The sequence below is a fragment of the Otolemur garnettii genome, unplaced genomic scaffold (genome assembly GCF_000181295.1).
Source record: "Otolemur garnettii isolate 467f Iridium unplaced genomic scaffold, OtoGar3 scaffold00074, whole genome shotgun sequence".
Lineage (NCBI taxonomy): Eukaryota > Metazoa > Chordata > Mammalia > Primates > Galagidae > Otolemur > Otolemur garnettii.
The window spans coordinates 5954454-5970155 of record NW_003852469.1 but is presented as its reverse complement, the minus strand read 5'-3'; the positions used below and the strand labels follow the sequence as shown (position 1 = coordinate 5970155).

Genomic DNA, 15702 nt, shown 5'->3' with positions numbered 1-15702 from the left:
CTTCTGAATGTGACCATGTTGGGAAACAGGGTCTTTTTCAAACACAGTCAAATTGAGGTTATTAGGATGGATCCCAAGTCAATATGACAGGCGGTCCTTATAAGCAGAGGAAATGCCGTGTGAATACAGGGGCAGAGACTGAAGTGATGCAGATACAACCAAGGGATGCCAAGGATCAATGGCACCATCTTACATGGCAAGTTGCCTGGCTTAGAGTACAGACTGGAACCAGGCAGCCTGACTCCACACCCCAGCCCCACCACTTACAGTCTTGGGTAAGTCAAGTCACAGCTCCACATGTTTCTCCTCTGGTAAGGTGGGACTCATCCATGCATCCCCTCACGGTGTTATCTTTGTGAGCTAACAAAGAACACAGGAAGCATCTCCTTTCCCCTCAATAAAGCAAGCACTTGGCCCAAGCTTCTTGCCCCTTCCCCAGAGGCTGACAGCAGAGTTTAGCTGCTCCTCAGTTTTCTGTCCTGAGCCATGCTCATGACTCCAACCTGTAAGGACCCTGCCTTCTTCATTCATTGAGCATTTACTAGGTATCAGAACCTGAGCCTGAGGATACCACACAGAAACAGACACATGAACCCCTCTGCCCCTGTGGATTATGTTCTAGCAGGGAAAGCCTCACAAGGAGAGCTTAGCTCTATGTACCATGTGGTAACAAACTTACAGAAACCAGCAAACCATTCTAGATTCTTTCTCTCTCTAATCAGTCAGCAATGAAGGGCTGCATCTGCCATCCAACTCTCAAACCTCTCTTCCCTAAGTTAATATCCTTCCCACCTTGTACTATTGTTCAGTCCTGCTCCATGGTACTGTTACCAGTGTCTATGTGTCTCTTACAAGTATATAATGGCATTATGCTACAAATCCCATTTCTTGCCTTTGGTGGTCCTCATGTTATTTTTAAGAGTCATCCATCCATTCTGCAGTTCATACCTTGTCTAGTTCTGTTTCTAATGGCCACACAGTATTCCACGATACCCATCTGCCATTTTTTACTTAGACCTAGCTTGCCTCCAACAGCACTGCAACTCACAAACACTGCCAAGAGCATCCTTATGTAAGTCCACTTATGGACCCAGGTAGAAATTTCTCTAATTACTCACGAATGATTGCCTGGATCAGAAGGCACATGGATAGCCGGCTTGCTTTAAGTGCTTCCAGCTTGCTCTGTGGAATGCTTGCTGTGGTTCACAACACCTCCAGCAATGTATAAGTACTGTCCCCACATCACTGCCAGCATTGTTTGTCAATTCTGAAGGGTAAAGGTAGATTTCCCACCTGCATCTCTCTAGTTCTCTTAGCCTATCTCTTGTTAACCATTTGAACTTCCCTTTCTGTGAATCACTCATTAACATCCATGGCTGATTTTTTCTTTTGGATTTCCCTTTTCTTGTTGATTTGCAAGAACTCTGTATAACATACTTTAATCTCTTTTCAATTTTCGTGACTGCAAATACCTTCTCAGTTTGCCATCTTAGCTTTGACAATGATGCCTACTGACAGAAATATTTAGATTGTAGTTAAACCTATCCTTCCCCCCTTACATTTGGGGCTTTTGGTGAGATTTTAAAAGTGACTAACTTTGGGGGATAACTTAGAATGAAAAAAAATCTGAAGCTATGCTTAGAACAAAGATAAATATACAGGAATTATTTCCTCTAAGCTGGGCTTTAGAAAACATCAATCTTACTATGCCTCTATTATAACTATTGTAAAGGAAAAATAAAAATCTCAGGACCCCCGAAAATCATCACGCCAAAAGGGAGAACTGAGCCTAAGAACTGAGCCATGCAAGCACTGTGTCCTCTCCCCAGTGGGGCAGGGGGACTCTCCTTGAAGAAATGAATGGGCTTGGATAATGTTTAGACAGAGTTTCTTTGGTGGATAGAGTATGGGAAGGAGAAAGGAAGCCGAGTTGGCAAGGTGGTCTTGGTGGAGATTCTCTAAAATCCCCCAGCCTTGCAGCATTATTCCTATTTGCCCAGAGCCGTTTCAAAATATGTTAAATGTAAATATTTTGGGACAGAATATTTCTGATTTCTTTCAGTCCTAAAAAAAAACCCCTTCAAGATATATAGTCTCACTACAACAAATGCATGTCGATTATAACCTTAGGACTACACTGCAAATAAATTCTTAAATGAGTACGTTTATCTCCACAGATGCAAAGTCAAGGACTCGAACAGATCAATCACTCTCCCAATCAATCTTGGAAGATCACAACATTGAGTACTTCCTCTACCCCCTTTTGAATGTTCATCTTACACAGATTTACTGAGCACCAAACAGAACTTCACAAGAATATCACCAATTGCCTCACCGCTCACTTCCTTCATCCCTCCTGCTTTTTTCCTGTACCCCTTTAAAATGTGAAATCCTCAAATCTTCCTGCAGTGTCCAGTGCACACAGAAGCTTTGTGAGCTGTGCTTTTTCTGGGTCTTTCCTTAAACCTTGGCTTAGTAAACATCAATTGAGTGTGACTCTTGTTTTTTAATCACTTACTACTTAAATGAACACTACCTAATTCTGGGGTTTCTTTTGCCTTTTGCCAAGCCTGAACAAGTAAGACGAAAGGAAACCACATGAAGTAATATTGGTTCTCTTAAGTTTTCTAAACACAATTTTAAAATGCAACACTCCCTTGACAAACTCTGTGGTGGAGGGAAGCAGTGAATGGATGACTAAGTAAGCCAGGGGTTCCATCTCACCCTCCATGCACAGAGCACACTGCAGGAAGTTGTAAACCATACAAAATTCTCCAATCTGGAAAGAACAACAAAGATAGAGAAAAAAGATTTTTAAAAGATTTGTTCTACAGATTCTAGAATCCTGAAGAGGTGATTTGACAAAGAAACAAGATTTTGAATAGATTACAAACATTTATGAAACACTATGTACAAGGTATTTTCTTCATTTAGTTATAAATATAGAAATGAAGAAAGTAAACAGAAGACAGCACCATGCAAGGTTGAAGAGAATGTTAAAAGTAATTTAAACATTACAGAGAACCAGGAAGTTCCAGAAAATTCTCTCCCGCTGCTGTGACCAGAACAAAAAGACTTTACAAGGCTCAGCAGAGTCTGTTAAATGTTTAAGTGTCTGTCTTTTTAAATTTATATAAAATCTGGGTAATAAAGCTCATGCCAGGTGGGGAAGATGAAATCTTTTTTTTTTTTTTTTGAGACAGAGCCTCAAGCTGTCCCCCTGGGCAGAGTGCCGTGACATTACAGCTCACAGCAACCTCCAACTCCTGGGCTCAAGCGAGTCTCCTGCCTCCGCCTCCCAAGTAGCTGGGACCACAGGCGCCCGCCACAGTGCCCGGCTATTTTTTTTTTTTGGTTGCAGCCGTCATTGTTGTTTGGCGGGTCCAGGCTGGGGATTCGAACCCGCCACCTTAGGTATACATGGCTGGCGCCTTAGCCGATTGAGCTATAGGCGCCGAGCCAGGGAAGATGAAATCTTGAGAGAAGAAAGTGCTAAGCCTGGTTCCTGGCGTTTTGGTCATGTGTAATCACAGGCAAGAAGATGATGATTAATCTTTCCAGAACTGCCCACTTGGAACTTTGATGAGCATGAATGTGAGAAAGGGGGATAGGTTATGAACCTGAGAGAATGGCAAGAGCCCGTTAGAAATAACAGAGTCAGTCCCATGCTGAAATGAAAAAAAAAATGCTCCTTTGTCTTTTGGGGACTTTGCCACTCCCCTTCTGGTTAAACAAGGGCCACTGAAATTCCAACCCCACCCCCACCTACCCACTGCCCCAGACAAAACACCACTAGATGCCTGAGATGTTTATATGCTGACTGAATAGGAGGGAAAACACCCCCTGCTTTCCCCTCCATTTACTGAACTTATATATTTGAACAGAAGTTCGTTTTTTGTGCCCACCACCATCGTGTTCTGAGGAGCTTTCAGTACTTTTCTCAGGGTAGAAATCCTTAAGGCCTGGTTTTCTTGTCTCTTATAGACAACAGACGTATGCTGTTGACAGAAACATTTAAGTGGGCATGACGTCTGGAGCCCAGATGTCATCCACCTGCCAAACAGGATCAAGGGTGAAGGGCCAAGATCAAAGACCAAAGTGCTTGCTGGTTTCCCCTGCAGCAGGTCTTCATCAACCTTAATGGATGTATGAACAGAAAAGAGGCAAGAATGAAGGGGAGAGGCACTAACCTTGCTAAAAGGAAAACAAAACACATCAACAGATAAACTCTTCGGTTAAGAGGAGCTGGGGTCAGGGGCTGAGGACAATAGGCTCTCAGACGAGGTGGGGCCCAATCTGCCAAGGTGTGCTTTGGGGTTATAGGTACCCCTCTGTCTCCTGATGACCTTTCCAAAGACAAGATGCTAACAGAAGTGACCTGCTCTTCTCTTCTGCCAGACCAGTATGGGTACCACAACCATGTCTGTGCAGACCATTAGCATTTCAGGATCTCAAAGAAAAAAAAGGGCCACAGAGTGCATTCCAAACTCATGAGACAAATGGAAACGAACTAAACACAAACACAAAACCAGAGCCACGGCCTTTCCAATCTGTTGGAAATGGACCCACACTTCTCTTTCACCAAGTGGAATAAAAATTTAGATGTTTTTTGCCATCTTAGAAACCTTAATGTATTTGTCCTCGAGCAAAGTGACCTCAAAAATTATTTAAGAGAGTTCTTCGCTTACATTGTCAGCCTGCTCTGGCGGGCAATGGCTGGAGCACCTCACTTAGGGGCTTGTGTTGCTCACTGCATTCCCATTCTGTTCTCCCTTTCCCATGCTCTTGTGCAGATGTGGCTCAGACCTTTATTCTGTTGTTCCTAACAGCTGGTCCCCTTCCCTTCCTATCTGTCTCTGTTGTCTATTTTTTGGTTATAGCTTAGGGCTACCTTCCTCTCCAGGATAACCTTTTTATGTTCTTGAACAGCTGAAAAGGATGTGTAATTTGTTATCTCATCTTCTCTATCAGTTACTAGTAACATTAGCAATGAGCTTCATAATTCTCTGGAAGTAAACCAAGACAAAGCTTTAAGCTTAAATCTAACTGCAAATTGATGTTTAAAGTCAGCATTTGCTGTTATTATCTATAGGAGTAAATACAAAGAAGTTGGTTGATTTTCTTTTCCTCATCTAGACATACATAGGTACTTGAATGTTATAAACAGCTGTCTCAGTTGGCAGTGGCTGATGGTGGATGTCACAGGTTGGTCAGTATTTCTCCTTGTTTAGTATCTGGCTTCTGTGCTGCAGGGTGCAGACTACTCCTTTAGCCCCACACAGCTGTGCTTCACAGCGAGCACATCCAATACAACAAATGAAGACAAAGTGACCAATTTATTTTATTGAATTTAGACTCAAGTTCGACTAATCATTCTAATAAGTGAGAAGATCCAAACATCAGAGAGCAATCTATTTAAATCACAAAAAAGCAAGCTCACACAGTCTGCAGGCCATCAGATGAAATTTCATTTTATTGATTGTCAACACCCATCCATATGCACGTGTGGCAATGTGAGGCTGCCATGTACAGCAAATGACACACCACCACAATGATCTTCCGGAGGATCATTGTTATTTTTTTGTGTGTGTGTAGAACAGAGTCTCACTTTATCGCCCTCAGTAGAGTCCTGTGGCATCGCACAGCTCATAGCAATCTCCAATTCCTAGGCTCAGGCAATTCCTTTGCCTCAGCCTCCCAGCAGCTGCGAGAGGATCATTATTACTCCCAATGAAAAACATCACTTACAACAAAAAAATTTTAAAAAAATTCTCCCTTAGTTCTTATAGTTCCTAGCCGGAAAATATAATTTTAGTAACAGAACAATGAACTCTCCTTGGTTGGTCACATGATTCATCATTCCAAGGGAAAATTAAAGTCATAAGAAACAAAACACTGAAATAAATAACTCACTTCAAGGTAGTTTTGCTGCATTGCACTTGATTGCACAGAACTTGAAAGCTGATGTTTTCTAAAGCTTGGAAAACCCATCTGCCTTTACTAGTTTCTTGCTAGGTGACACGCCCCTCATAAGGAAGACTATGCCACGTCGGCCTGAGTTCAAGATGTAAATATCTGTCCACTGAGAGTTGGTCACTCTAGAATGCACGAAGTGCTCGGCCTCCAGGGTGGCCAGGCAGAGCCTCTGGGTCACTAGCTGCATCTTCAATTTACCCCCAGGCTGGGAAGCACTGCCTAACACTAGCAGTTTAAGGGTAAAAATGGGCAAAAAACTGCTGGTACAAATCCATGTGTTTTCTTCCTCTGTGATGTCAAAGGGGCTGTAAAATCTTTGAGAGTGTTTCCTGGAGGTGAGAAGGAGAAGCACACAACATGGCCATGCAACATAAGAATTTACTGTGCAGTGCTTAACACAGAGCGTTTTCCTTTGACAGAGCTTTTAGCAAGTTCCCAGTCCAATTTCTTTTGTTTCTTCTTTTCTTTTCTTGTTTTTTGGAGACAGTCTCCAGCTATACCCCTGGGTAGAGTGCATCATAGCTCACAGCAACCTCCAACTCTTGGTTGGGCTCAAGCAATCCTCTTGAACCAGTTTATTTTTTTAGTAGAGACAGGTTCTTGCTTTTGCTCAGGCTGGTCTCGAACTTGTGAGCTTAAGCAATCCACCCGGCTCGGACTCCAGAGTGCTAGGATTACAGGCATGAGCCACTGAGCCTGGCCTGCCTTTAATTTCAAGGACACAGTTTACTGCCTCCCTGGTCAGCTCTAGAGATAAATCCTTCACCTCTTGAATTAAGCTCCTCCTCGCCTGCCTCTCACCCACCCTGCACCACTCAGAGGCAGCACCTGGCAGTCTCCTCTGTAGCATGTTCAGAGTTGTGAGAAAGGACACGAGGCCCCCTCTGGAATGCAATGTGCTGTGACTGCAGACATCTCAACACAACATAATGGGCTCCCTTAAAGAGAACTTTTGAAGTTTTATTTTGGAGAGACTAGGTTTCCTAGTTTGCTAGAAACTCATCTTGAAAATAATCTAGAATCAAAAATAAGAGGTGAAATTTTGCTGCATAAACAAATATTAAGACTGAAGTTTGGTTATTTCTCTTGCCCACCTTTTGTGCCCACAAACAGTTAACTATATTCCTCAATTAAGGGATCTTTTCTTGAACTGGGCTGTTCTTCCAAGGGCCAAGAAACTTTTCCGTAAATAATTTAGGCTTGGCTCGGCGCCTGTGGCTCAAGTGGCTAAGGCACCAGCCACATACACCTAAGGTAATGGGTTCGAATCCAGCCTGGGCCGCCAAACAACAATGATGGCTGCAACCAAAAAAAAATAATAATAATTTAGGCTTTATAGGCCACATACTGCAAATATGTGTCTATTGCAAATTCTTCAACTTTTCTTTAAAAATTGAAAATCTACCCCTTCTTTTCAGCTTAAGCAGTGAAGTTTTTCTTAACACTTGTTATGGGATCCTGATATTTATGCCCTAACACTTCTTCTTTATGTCTAGACCCAGATGAAGGGTTACCCCTACCAACTCTTTTGGGTGCCCATCCACCTTCTCTGCCCCTTTGTAGACCTTTCCTTTCTCTCCTCCTGTCCCACTGCTGACCTCTTGTGGCTTGGCCCCCAACTCCCTGTAGTTTGTACCAAAGAGCCAAGGCTTTGGCTTGGAGAGGTGGGAGTTGGATGGCCGAGATCAACCACTTACAGAGCCAGACGCTCACTCACTTTCTTAAGAACTTCAAGCATGAGGTACATTCAGTCAGATGGGTAGAACCTCCTGGAGCACCACAAGACGCTGAGGCCCAAGGCACCGGTTCTAGAACTGACTGGACTACTTTGCCTGTGACAAGTCTCCACCTGGGCCTCTTAGTTGTGCACAACATCCTTGGAAATCTAGGTGGCAGGAGCTATGTCCTCACAGCTCTTATCTGCAGAATTAGTAGCCTTGGATGCCACCAAGGTTATGACCTATACTTCTGGAGTGGCAGGTTAGCCATACCTGGGGCAGACATTCCTCAGTCTTTTCTTGTGAGCCCTTACCAGACTTGCCCTTAATAATCAGTTCACAACAAAACAGGCCTCTTCCAGTCTGCTCTTCCAGTCTCTGCCCATTACCTAGTTCCAAGGTTCTTCCACAAATTTCAGGAATCTGTTATAGCAGGGATCCCACTTAAGACACCAATTTGCAACCAAGTATGTGAATTTAACTGTTCTGGATTTATACACACATGTGCATAAACACATACACATTCACACAAAAAAGAACTTCATCTAAAAAAAAATATGTATGAGAATTCCTGAAACTTCTAAACTAAACAAATGGGTAAAACCCAACCAATTTCACATACACCAATTGTTGGCCTTTTTAGGTTTTTGTTTATAATGTCAGATTTGTTTTTTTCAACATGTGAGTTTTTCTTGTATTAGATTCAGACTCTTCCCTCAGTCTGGATTAAGTGGCATTGCCAACCACAGCCTCAACTATAGCAATAATAAAGAGAACTTATCAAGCTATGTGTCTCCCAAATCAAACTGCTGAGACAACTTCTAAGAGGCAGGGGAGAGAGGATATTGGCTTGAAGCTGAGATAAACTGGAGCATAATTACACAAACAGAAGTGTACTTCCAAGAAACAGTGAAGTGACTGGAAGTTAGCTCTAGTTCTAATATAATTAAAACCAGTGAGACTTAATGAATTTTCTAATTCTTTCAAAAACAAAATATTCTAAGGCCACTAAAATATGAGATAAAGAATGTAATTACCTATGGTCAAGAAAAGATGACAGTAACGGGGATTTTTCTAAATGTAATGCAATAATAAATTCTGAAGTGTGTATGTTTTTTTTTTTAAAGACAGAGTCTCGCTCTGTCACCCTGTGTAGAGTGCCATAGCGTCATTGTAGCTCACAGCAACCTCAAACTCTTGGGTTCAAGCAATCCTTTTGCCTCAGCCTCCTGAGTAGCTGGGACTACAGGCATGCACCACCATGCATGGCTATATTTTTATTTTTAGTAGAGATGAGGTCTTGCTCTTGCTCAGGCTGGTCTTGAACTTCTGAGCTCAAGCAATACAGCAATCCACCCACCTCAGCCTCCTAGAGTAAGAGGATTACAGGCATGAGCCACCATGCCTGGTTTGAAGCATGTTTTTACAAGAACCAGCACTGCATTCCCTCATTCCAGTTCATGAGCATTCCCATACGCGCAAAGCTCAATAGTTCACATTTTCCATATCTCTCACTATAAATTTTAAAAATGGTTACCTCCAGGTGCCTATATTTCTTTATTTTGGATATAAATGGTTTTAAATTTTTAAACCTGAAAAGAAAACATGTATAATTACAGATCTGAACAATAAATAAAAATTAAATATCACTGTCTTTAGAGTTTTCAAGATAGAGAAAAAAGGTGATCATTTCAGTCAATAAGTTTTTGGTTTTATAAAAGTATCACTCTTCTGTCCTGTCTCTACTGAACTACTGACAGAACACATCATTTCCATGTCTTTCCAATATCAAAGTGCATCTGTTTAAAATTTAATGTACCTTAAAGAAAACCGCAAAATTGTGTTAGCTTTTGGCAGACGTCCTATGCAGCAAAAATCAAGTGAATGTCCCTTTTCCCTATTCCTCAATTTAAAGCTGTGATCAAAACAGCTAAATGGACAGCAAGGCTTATAAACAATGGATTTTGCGTTTAAGGAACAAAAAGGAAAAGGAAAAACAAAACCACAGGAGAAGAAAGAGGAGAAACCCTGAGGCAAAAATGGCTTATCCTTGAGTCTTCATGGAGGTCTAACTGGGTTCACAAGGTGCCTGGAGCCTTCTGGGAGGGGAGGCCTTCCTCCATCCAGAGCGCAGCGGCGGAGCCGGGGCGCAGAGTGCGCCAGTGGATACGCCGGAGCCGCAGCAGGTAGAGCAGGATGGCCAGGAGGACCACCAGGAAGCAGCCAGAGAACAGGTAGTGATTGTAGACAAAGGAAACGCCCCGCCAGTGAGCATGACTGGCCCGGAAAACCTCCTGCTGGATGTCTCTGTCCACATGGAGACCAAACAACAGAAACAAAGGGGACAGGTTAAGTGAGGGAGTGGTGAGAATGGTATACAGGGCACGGGGCAGGAGGGCCTGGTGTAGGCCCTAGCACTGTGTGATCCTAGTGGCTAAGACTTGATTTCCTTACTTGTGAAATGTGGGGTACTTCTAAGTATTAATTTGATCACATGTGGAAGTATATGCAGAAATCCAGAACAGGTATCATTATAATTTGGTTATCAAAAACCAGAGAAATTAAGAAGTACTGTGAGGGTTTTCAAAACATGGAAGTCAATGTAAAATCCAACCACAGGTCTGTGATCCATAATGCCCACCTGTCATAATTTTCAGAGTTAGCCTATCCAGGAATATTGCTAGGGAGATGCTCAGTTAATTGGAGGAAAAGAGCTAATAAAACATTTATCAGTTAGCTAGTGTTCCTGACAGGGGGTCAACTGAGTCTGCAAACTTGGAGAAAAGCATATATTTTTATTTAACCAATCTGACTGAAATTTAGCATTTCCTTTGATCACAAACACAGGTATTGAAGTACTAGCAAAACATGACTCAACTCCTAATGAAAACAGTGAATTGAAACCTCTCCAGATCACTTATGCTCATTACTACACTGAAATCACAAAGAGTGTTAGTTCTGCTGCTAGGTCTTGCTAATTAATATGTTAATAAAGAAGAACATATAAGACTGTACCATACCCATACATTAGTTTTCTGTAGTGTTTTGATAAATGTATTTCAATACAATGGCTTCCTCTGTAATCCTATATATTCACAGTACACATTTTAAAAAAGTATTTTGAGAAGGGGTCCAAGTCCACAAAGATTAAGAGCTGCTGAATTAACCCTTAAGCAGGGGCTGGAAGACAGACAACTGAGAATAATCAAACCTAGGCCAGCAGCACAAAAGGGTTGTATATTATGGGATGGGCAGGATGGGGAGGAAAGAAGAGCTTATGGGAAGCTGGGGAGAAGAAATGCAAGTGCCACTAACTCTTCCATCCTGCCGTGACAGCTCCGATAGCCAGCCCCAAACATCCACACACCACAGTTGCCACCAGGCACCATAACTGCACAGAAGCACCTTTTTGATTCTCATTACCAAATTCAAAGCCCTACCTTAAGGGTAAAAAGCGGGTCCTGTAAAGGATTGCTCCTAGCGTCCACTGAACCTCCTTGTCGTAAACTTGCAAGGCAGTCTTCAAGTTTTTATAGTTGATAGGAAATGAAAAGCCCCTATGAAACACCTCATACATCCAGGCAGATTTGAAGCACTGATACCTACAAATGATAAGCACAGACACACATCAGACTGAGCCACTTGTCCACTTGGCACCACACAGAGACAGACTTTCCCCCGTGACCAGCACTGGTATAAAGGCTTCCTCACTCAGGCCAGCTCTCCTGGCAGCCATACCAGCTCTGTGCGTTTCACACTGATTTACTTGGTTCGTGCCCAACTCCCACAACATGAAAACAGTTCACCTGTCAAAATCAATTGTTTCATGAAACTTAGTCTTGGTGTAATTTAGTATGTTACGAATTTTCTCCCTTCAGGCATTCCATCATTTATTCAATGAACACTAAGCAAGTTCCAACCTTTTTGCACTATCATTTGTTATATAAAATGAGAACATATGAAGGTCCTTCCCAGCTCTGATATTCTATGAATCTAAATATTTATTAGAGGCCTATTTTTTGAAAGCATTGTGCTAAGCAAATAATAAATACAATAATTTACAAGATACAGTCCTTGCACTTAAGTGACTTACGACAGCAATTTTTAAGAAACAGCAAATAACTATAAAACAAAGTGGAATATGACAAGTACATTAGAGAGGTCACCCCAAAAGCTGCCCCTAAAGTTATCACACATAGGGAATAAGGAAAATTGTAGCTAAATGTACCTTTATTTATGAAATATTTATTACAAAATTTTGCAAAAGGTGACCAACACATCAAGAATATTTTATAAAATTTTATATATTTTATAAATAAAGGTACATTTGGCTACAGTTTCCCATTTTGCCTGTGTGGTGACTTTAGGGACAGCTTTTGGACAACTGTAGAGACTCAGAGAGAGGGATGGAGTCTGGGTGAGTGTGCAGAAGACTGGACAGGGTCAGCCTCTGACTTGACTAGGTAGGACTTAAATAAACAAAGGTATCAAACTGTAAATTTCAGGGGCAAGGGATAGCGGAAAGAAGCCAAGGGCAGATAAGAAGGAACCATGAAGGAGTAGGAGGGAGGCTGAAGCCAGGGCATGGTAAGCCAGCGGAGCCAGAACTGTATTAATGTTTTCTTAGGAACACCCAGGGGTTGAACTTCTAGTACTTACTTAAGCCTGTGGAGGTCAGCGTGAGAGGCATACAGTCCTCGGTCAAAGCGTTCCCGCAAGATCGACCACTTTGTTGCACAATAATCCTGAAAGAAATTTCAAACCTCAAATTACTAGTAAAGGCTTATTTAAAACTGCATTTAAAAAATGGTTTACTACATTCATACTCATAACAAGCATATCCTTCTAATTAGGAAACACATAGCTTATACAATGAATGCAAGACAAAGACATACACTCAGCGAATACCTACCAATTAGCAAATACAATGCCTGTTCTTTACCTTAAAATTCTGCCAAGGGTATTGTTAAAGAGTACTTCACTGCCCTCAACCAATCTCTCCAAAACTATGTAGTTTCTCCCTCCATGATCGCATGGTACAGGCACAAACTTTTGTAAAGCACTATTTTAGCTAGTTGAAGCTAAGTGCCTAAGTCTGTGGAAAACATGTGCAAAATGTTGGGAAGATGATAATGATTACAAAAGGTCTTTAAGAGAAAAGATGTATCACCGTTTCCTGAAGTTATCTGTAATAACATTAATAGCTAACATCATGTGCTTCTAAACTACTGAACTTAAAGGATGGAGAACTGAGGCTCCAAGAGGCTGTGAAACTTCACCTTGCGGTGCAAAAGAAACACAAGCAAACATGGCTCAGCTAGGGTGAGGGGACAGCCCAGGCATTTCAGGAAGAGGAGACACCATGAACCAAGACACAGATGGGAAGCAGCAGAGAGCCTGAAGGGAAGTAGCAGTTGCTTGATAATGATGTGAGTGTTAAGTGCTATAGACTCTAAGGTGGGTTTGAGAGATACTTATGAGATAAAATGTCACACTAGGAGATGGAGGTGTGGGAGAGCCATGAATGAGAGAGGAAGAAGTACACAACTCTTAGGTTTCAGGGAGGGGGGCTGGATGGCTGGTGACACCATTAATCAAGACAGCACAATGGGGACAAACGGGGTGGGGGAGTGTGCTTGGAGTGTGAAACCCAGGAGATGACTGGGTAGGGTGAGGACTGGAGATGCTTCTTGAGAGGGAGTGCAAAGCAAGAGCATGGCTACCACCACCCAAGAACATGAAGATCAGGAGGCCAAAGAGGTGGCAGGCATCACCAAGGTTTAAGGGGTATTAGAATGGCAGAACAGGCAGGCTCAGCTCCTGTAGCCCAGAAGTTATGGTGCTGGCCACATGCACCGAGGCTGGCAGGTTTGAACCCAGCCTAGGCCTGCTAAACGACAACCAGAACAAAAAAACAGTTGGCCATTGTGGTGGGCACCTGTAGTTCCCAGCTAGTTGGGGGGGCTGAGGCAAGAGAATCACTTAAGCCCAAGAGTTCCAGGTTGCTGTGAGCTGTGATGCTACAGCACTCTACGAAGGGTGACATAGTGAGACTCTGTCTCAAAAAAAAAAAAAAAAGAAAAAGAAAAAGAAAGGCAGAACAAGAGAATAGGAGTGTCCTGGTAGCAGCATGCATGAAGGCTGGTGGGAGCTCTGTCAGATGCAGCAAAGCTGGACAATGACATAAGACTATAATCTGGGGTCACTGGTAACCAGAGTAGCTAAGGTAGCAGCGGGCACAGTCAGCCTACAGTACATTTTCCACTTCTGCTAAGATTTTTTAACCTGCCCTCAACCAAAGGGAACATGATCCAAATGCGAAAGGAAGCCAATGTCACCACCCACTCTGGTCTCTCAAAAGCATGTAGGAGCAGCTGGCTTCTTGGAAGGTTACCTTTGCAGCTTTAGTAAATGTAGCAGCATTGTAGTCTCCGCCCATGCGTAACACATCCTCAGTGCAGTAGTAGAATTCAGAGAAGCCATAGAATTCACTGTTCTGGAAGTTAACTGGGGGCTGGTAGACCCCATTGAGAGAAGTCTGGGTCTCGTTTGTTTTATTCATGAATGGCTGGACAGTCTCTCGACAGAGGTCAAAGTCTCCAGTCCCTCGTAGGTATATGGTCTGTCCATTTTGCTGGATTTCATCTTTAATGTCTAGGGGTAGGCAGGGGTCCAGGTATGGAGCATCTGGAGTCAGACCAGTCTGTTTACTCAAGAGCCTGTAGCACAAAGAGAAACTTTATCATCATGAATCCTACAGAAAGCAGTTTCAAAGAAGTGGCTGCAAGCCAGTGTTTCTCAAAGTATGTTCTGTGGAACACAAGTCCTGCAGTAATACAAAAACATTCTGAGATAACTGAGGAAAATAAACATAGGAGCCTTCTCGGAGACTCATGATACCTCCATGCACGCACAACAAAGGTTAACAGTTAACCAGCCTGATGCTCCCAGCTGCTGACTGTCTAGCAATAGTACTGTTCCCAGCACCATTTTTGCTGCTAGTGCCTGTGATTTTAACTATACATAGATGGATGAAATGTAACTGTGAAAAGAAGTAATTGGTCCTGGAAAAACCAGGTTAGATGCTTCAGTAAAGCATGGTAAGGACAAGTTGCTAGAAGACAGCTGTCAAAGTATGTGTGGGCAAGATTTGGAAAACTGGGAAAAATTCATAAAAATCTAGAAGGATTTGGTATCAAGTTGCTTCACAAATGTAGTCTCTGGTATTCTTTAAAGAAGGCCAAACTGACATCTGGATGAGGGGTGCAGTGCATGCTGGAGAAATGGAATCTAAGAAGATACCTCAGTTCAGAGCAAAAAATTAGCAAATGACAGAAATTAAAGCGGAATGTTTAGGATCTGAGTCTATTTTTATGATCCTCTGTTTCAACTTATTTATTTTTTTTAATTGATCAACTTTTGGTCTTAACTCCAGCAGATATCAGTTTCCCTTGTATTGGGGGTTCTGAGAAATCCTGTAAAAATGAAGCAGTAACTCTGCTCAATAGAATTCATGAGGCTTATTATTTCCCAATACAATTTCTGGAAGTTAATATCTGTCATCCAACTGAACATACATACCTCTAAGCAACTGAGAAACAGAGAAGAGCTTATAAAAACTAAAGTGATGCTGGTGTTGAATACCATGAAATCACCTGGGACTGCCAGGTGCTTCACTGCTAGAGTTAAATATTGCCAGAATTCAATATGAATCTTTGACACTCAAGTTTTTACTTTTCACTGACAAGTTGTTTCTCAGCGCTATCCATAATACACTTTGACGTGATAAATTAAGGCCTTCGTCATAAAAATATTTATTTAGTTAAAAAAAAAATCATCACTATGAATAGTAAAGAAATAAACATGCGGCTCGGCACCTGTGGCTCAAGTGGCTAAGGCGCCAGCCACATAAACCTAAGGTGGCGGGTTCAAATCCCCAGCCCGGGCCCGCCAAACAACAATGACGGCTGCAACCAAAAAATAGCCGGGCGTTGTGGCAGGCGCCTGT

The 15702-nt window shown here is 42.3% G+C and overlaps 1 protein-coding gene across 3 annotated transcripts in view; it reads right to left on the bottom strand.

Annotated features, from left to right (window-relative positions):
* Window positions 1-9293: 9293 nt before the first annotated feature.
* Window positions 9294-15702, bottom strand: part of ENTPD4 (ectonucleoside triphosphate diphosphohydrolase 4) — a 22276-nt gene continuing 15867 nt past the window's right edge. For all 3 annotated transcript variants that reach the window (XM_012807756.2, XM_023515522.1, XM_012807757.2), the window contains exons 10-13: window positions 14089-14413; window positions 12354-12439; window positions 11135-11296; window positions 9294-10001 (exon numbers count right to left, since the gene is read on the bottom strand). In XM_012807756.2, the coding sequence (XP_012663210.1) occupies window positions 9773-10001; window positions 11135-11296; window positions 12354-12439; window positions 14089-14413 (802 nt within the window). In that variant the 3' untranslated portion in view covers window positions 9294-9772. The remainder of the gene's footprint in view (window positions 10002-11134; window positions 11297-12353; window positions 12440-14088; window positions 14414-15702) is intronic.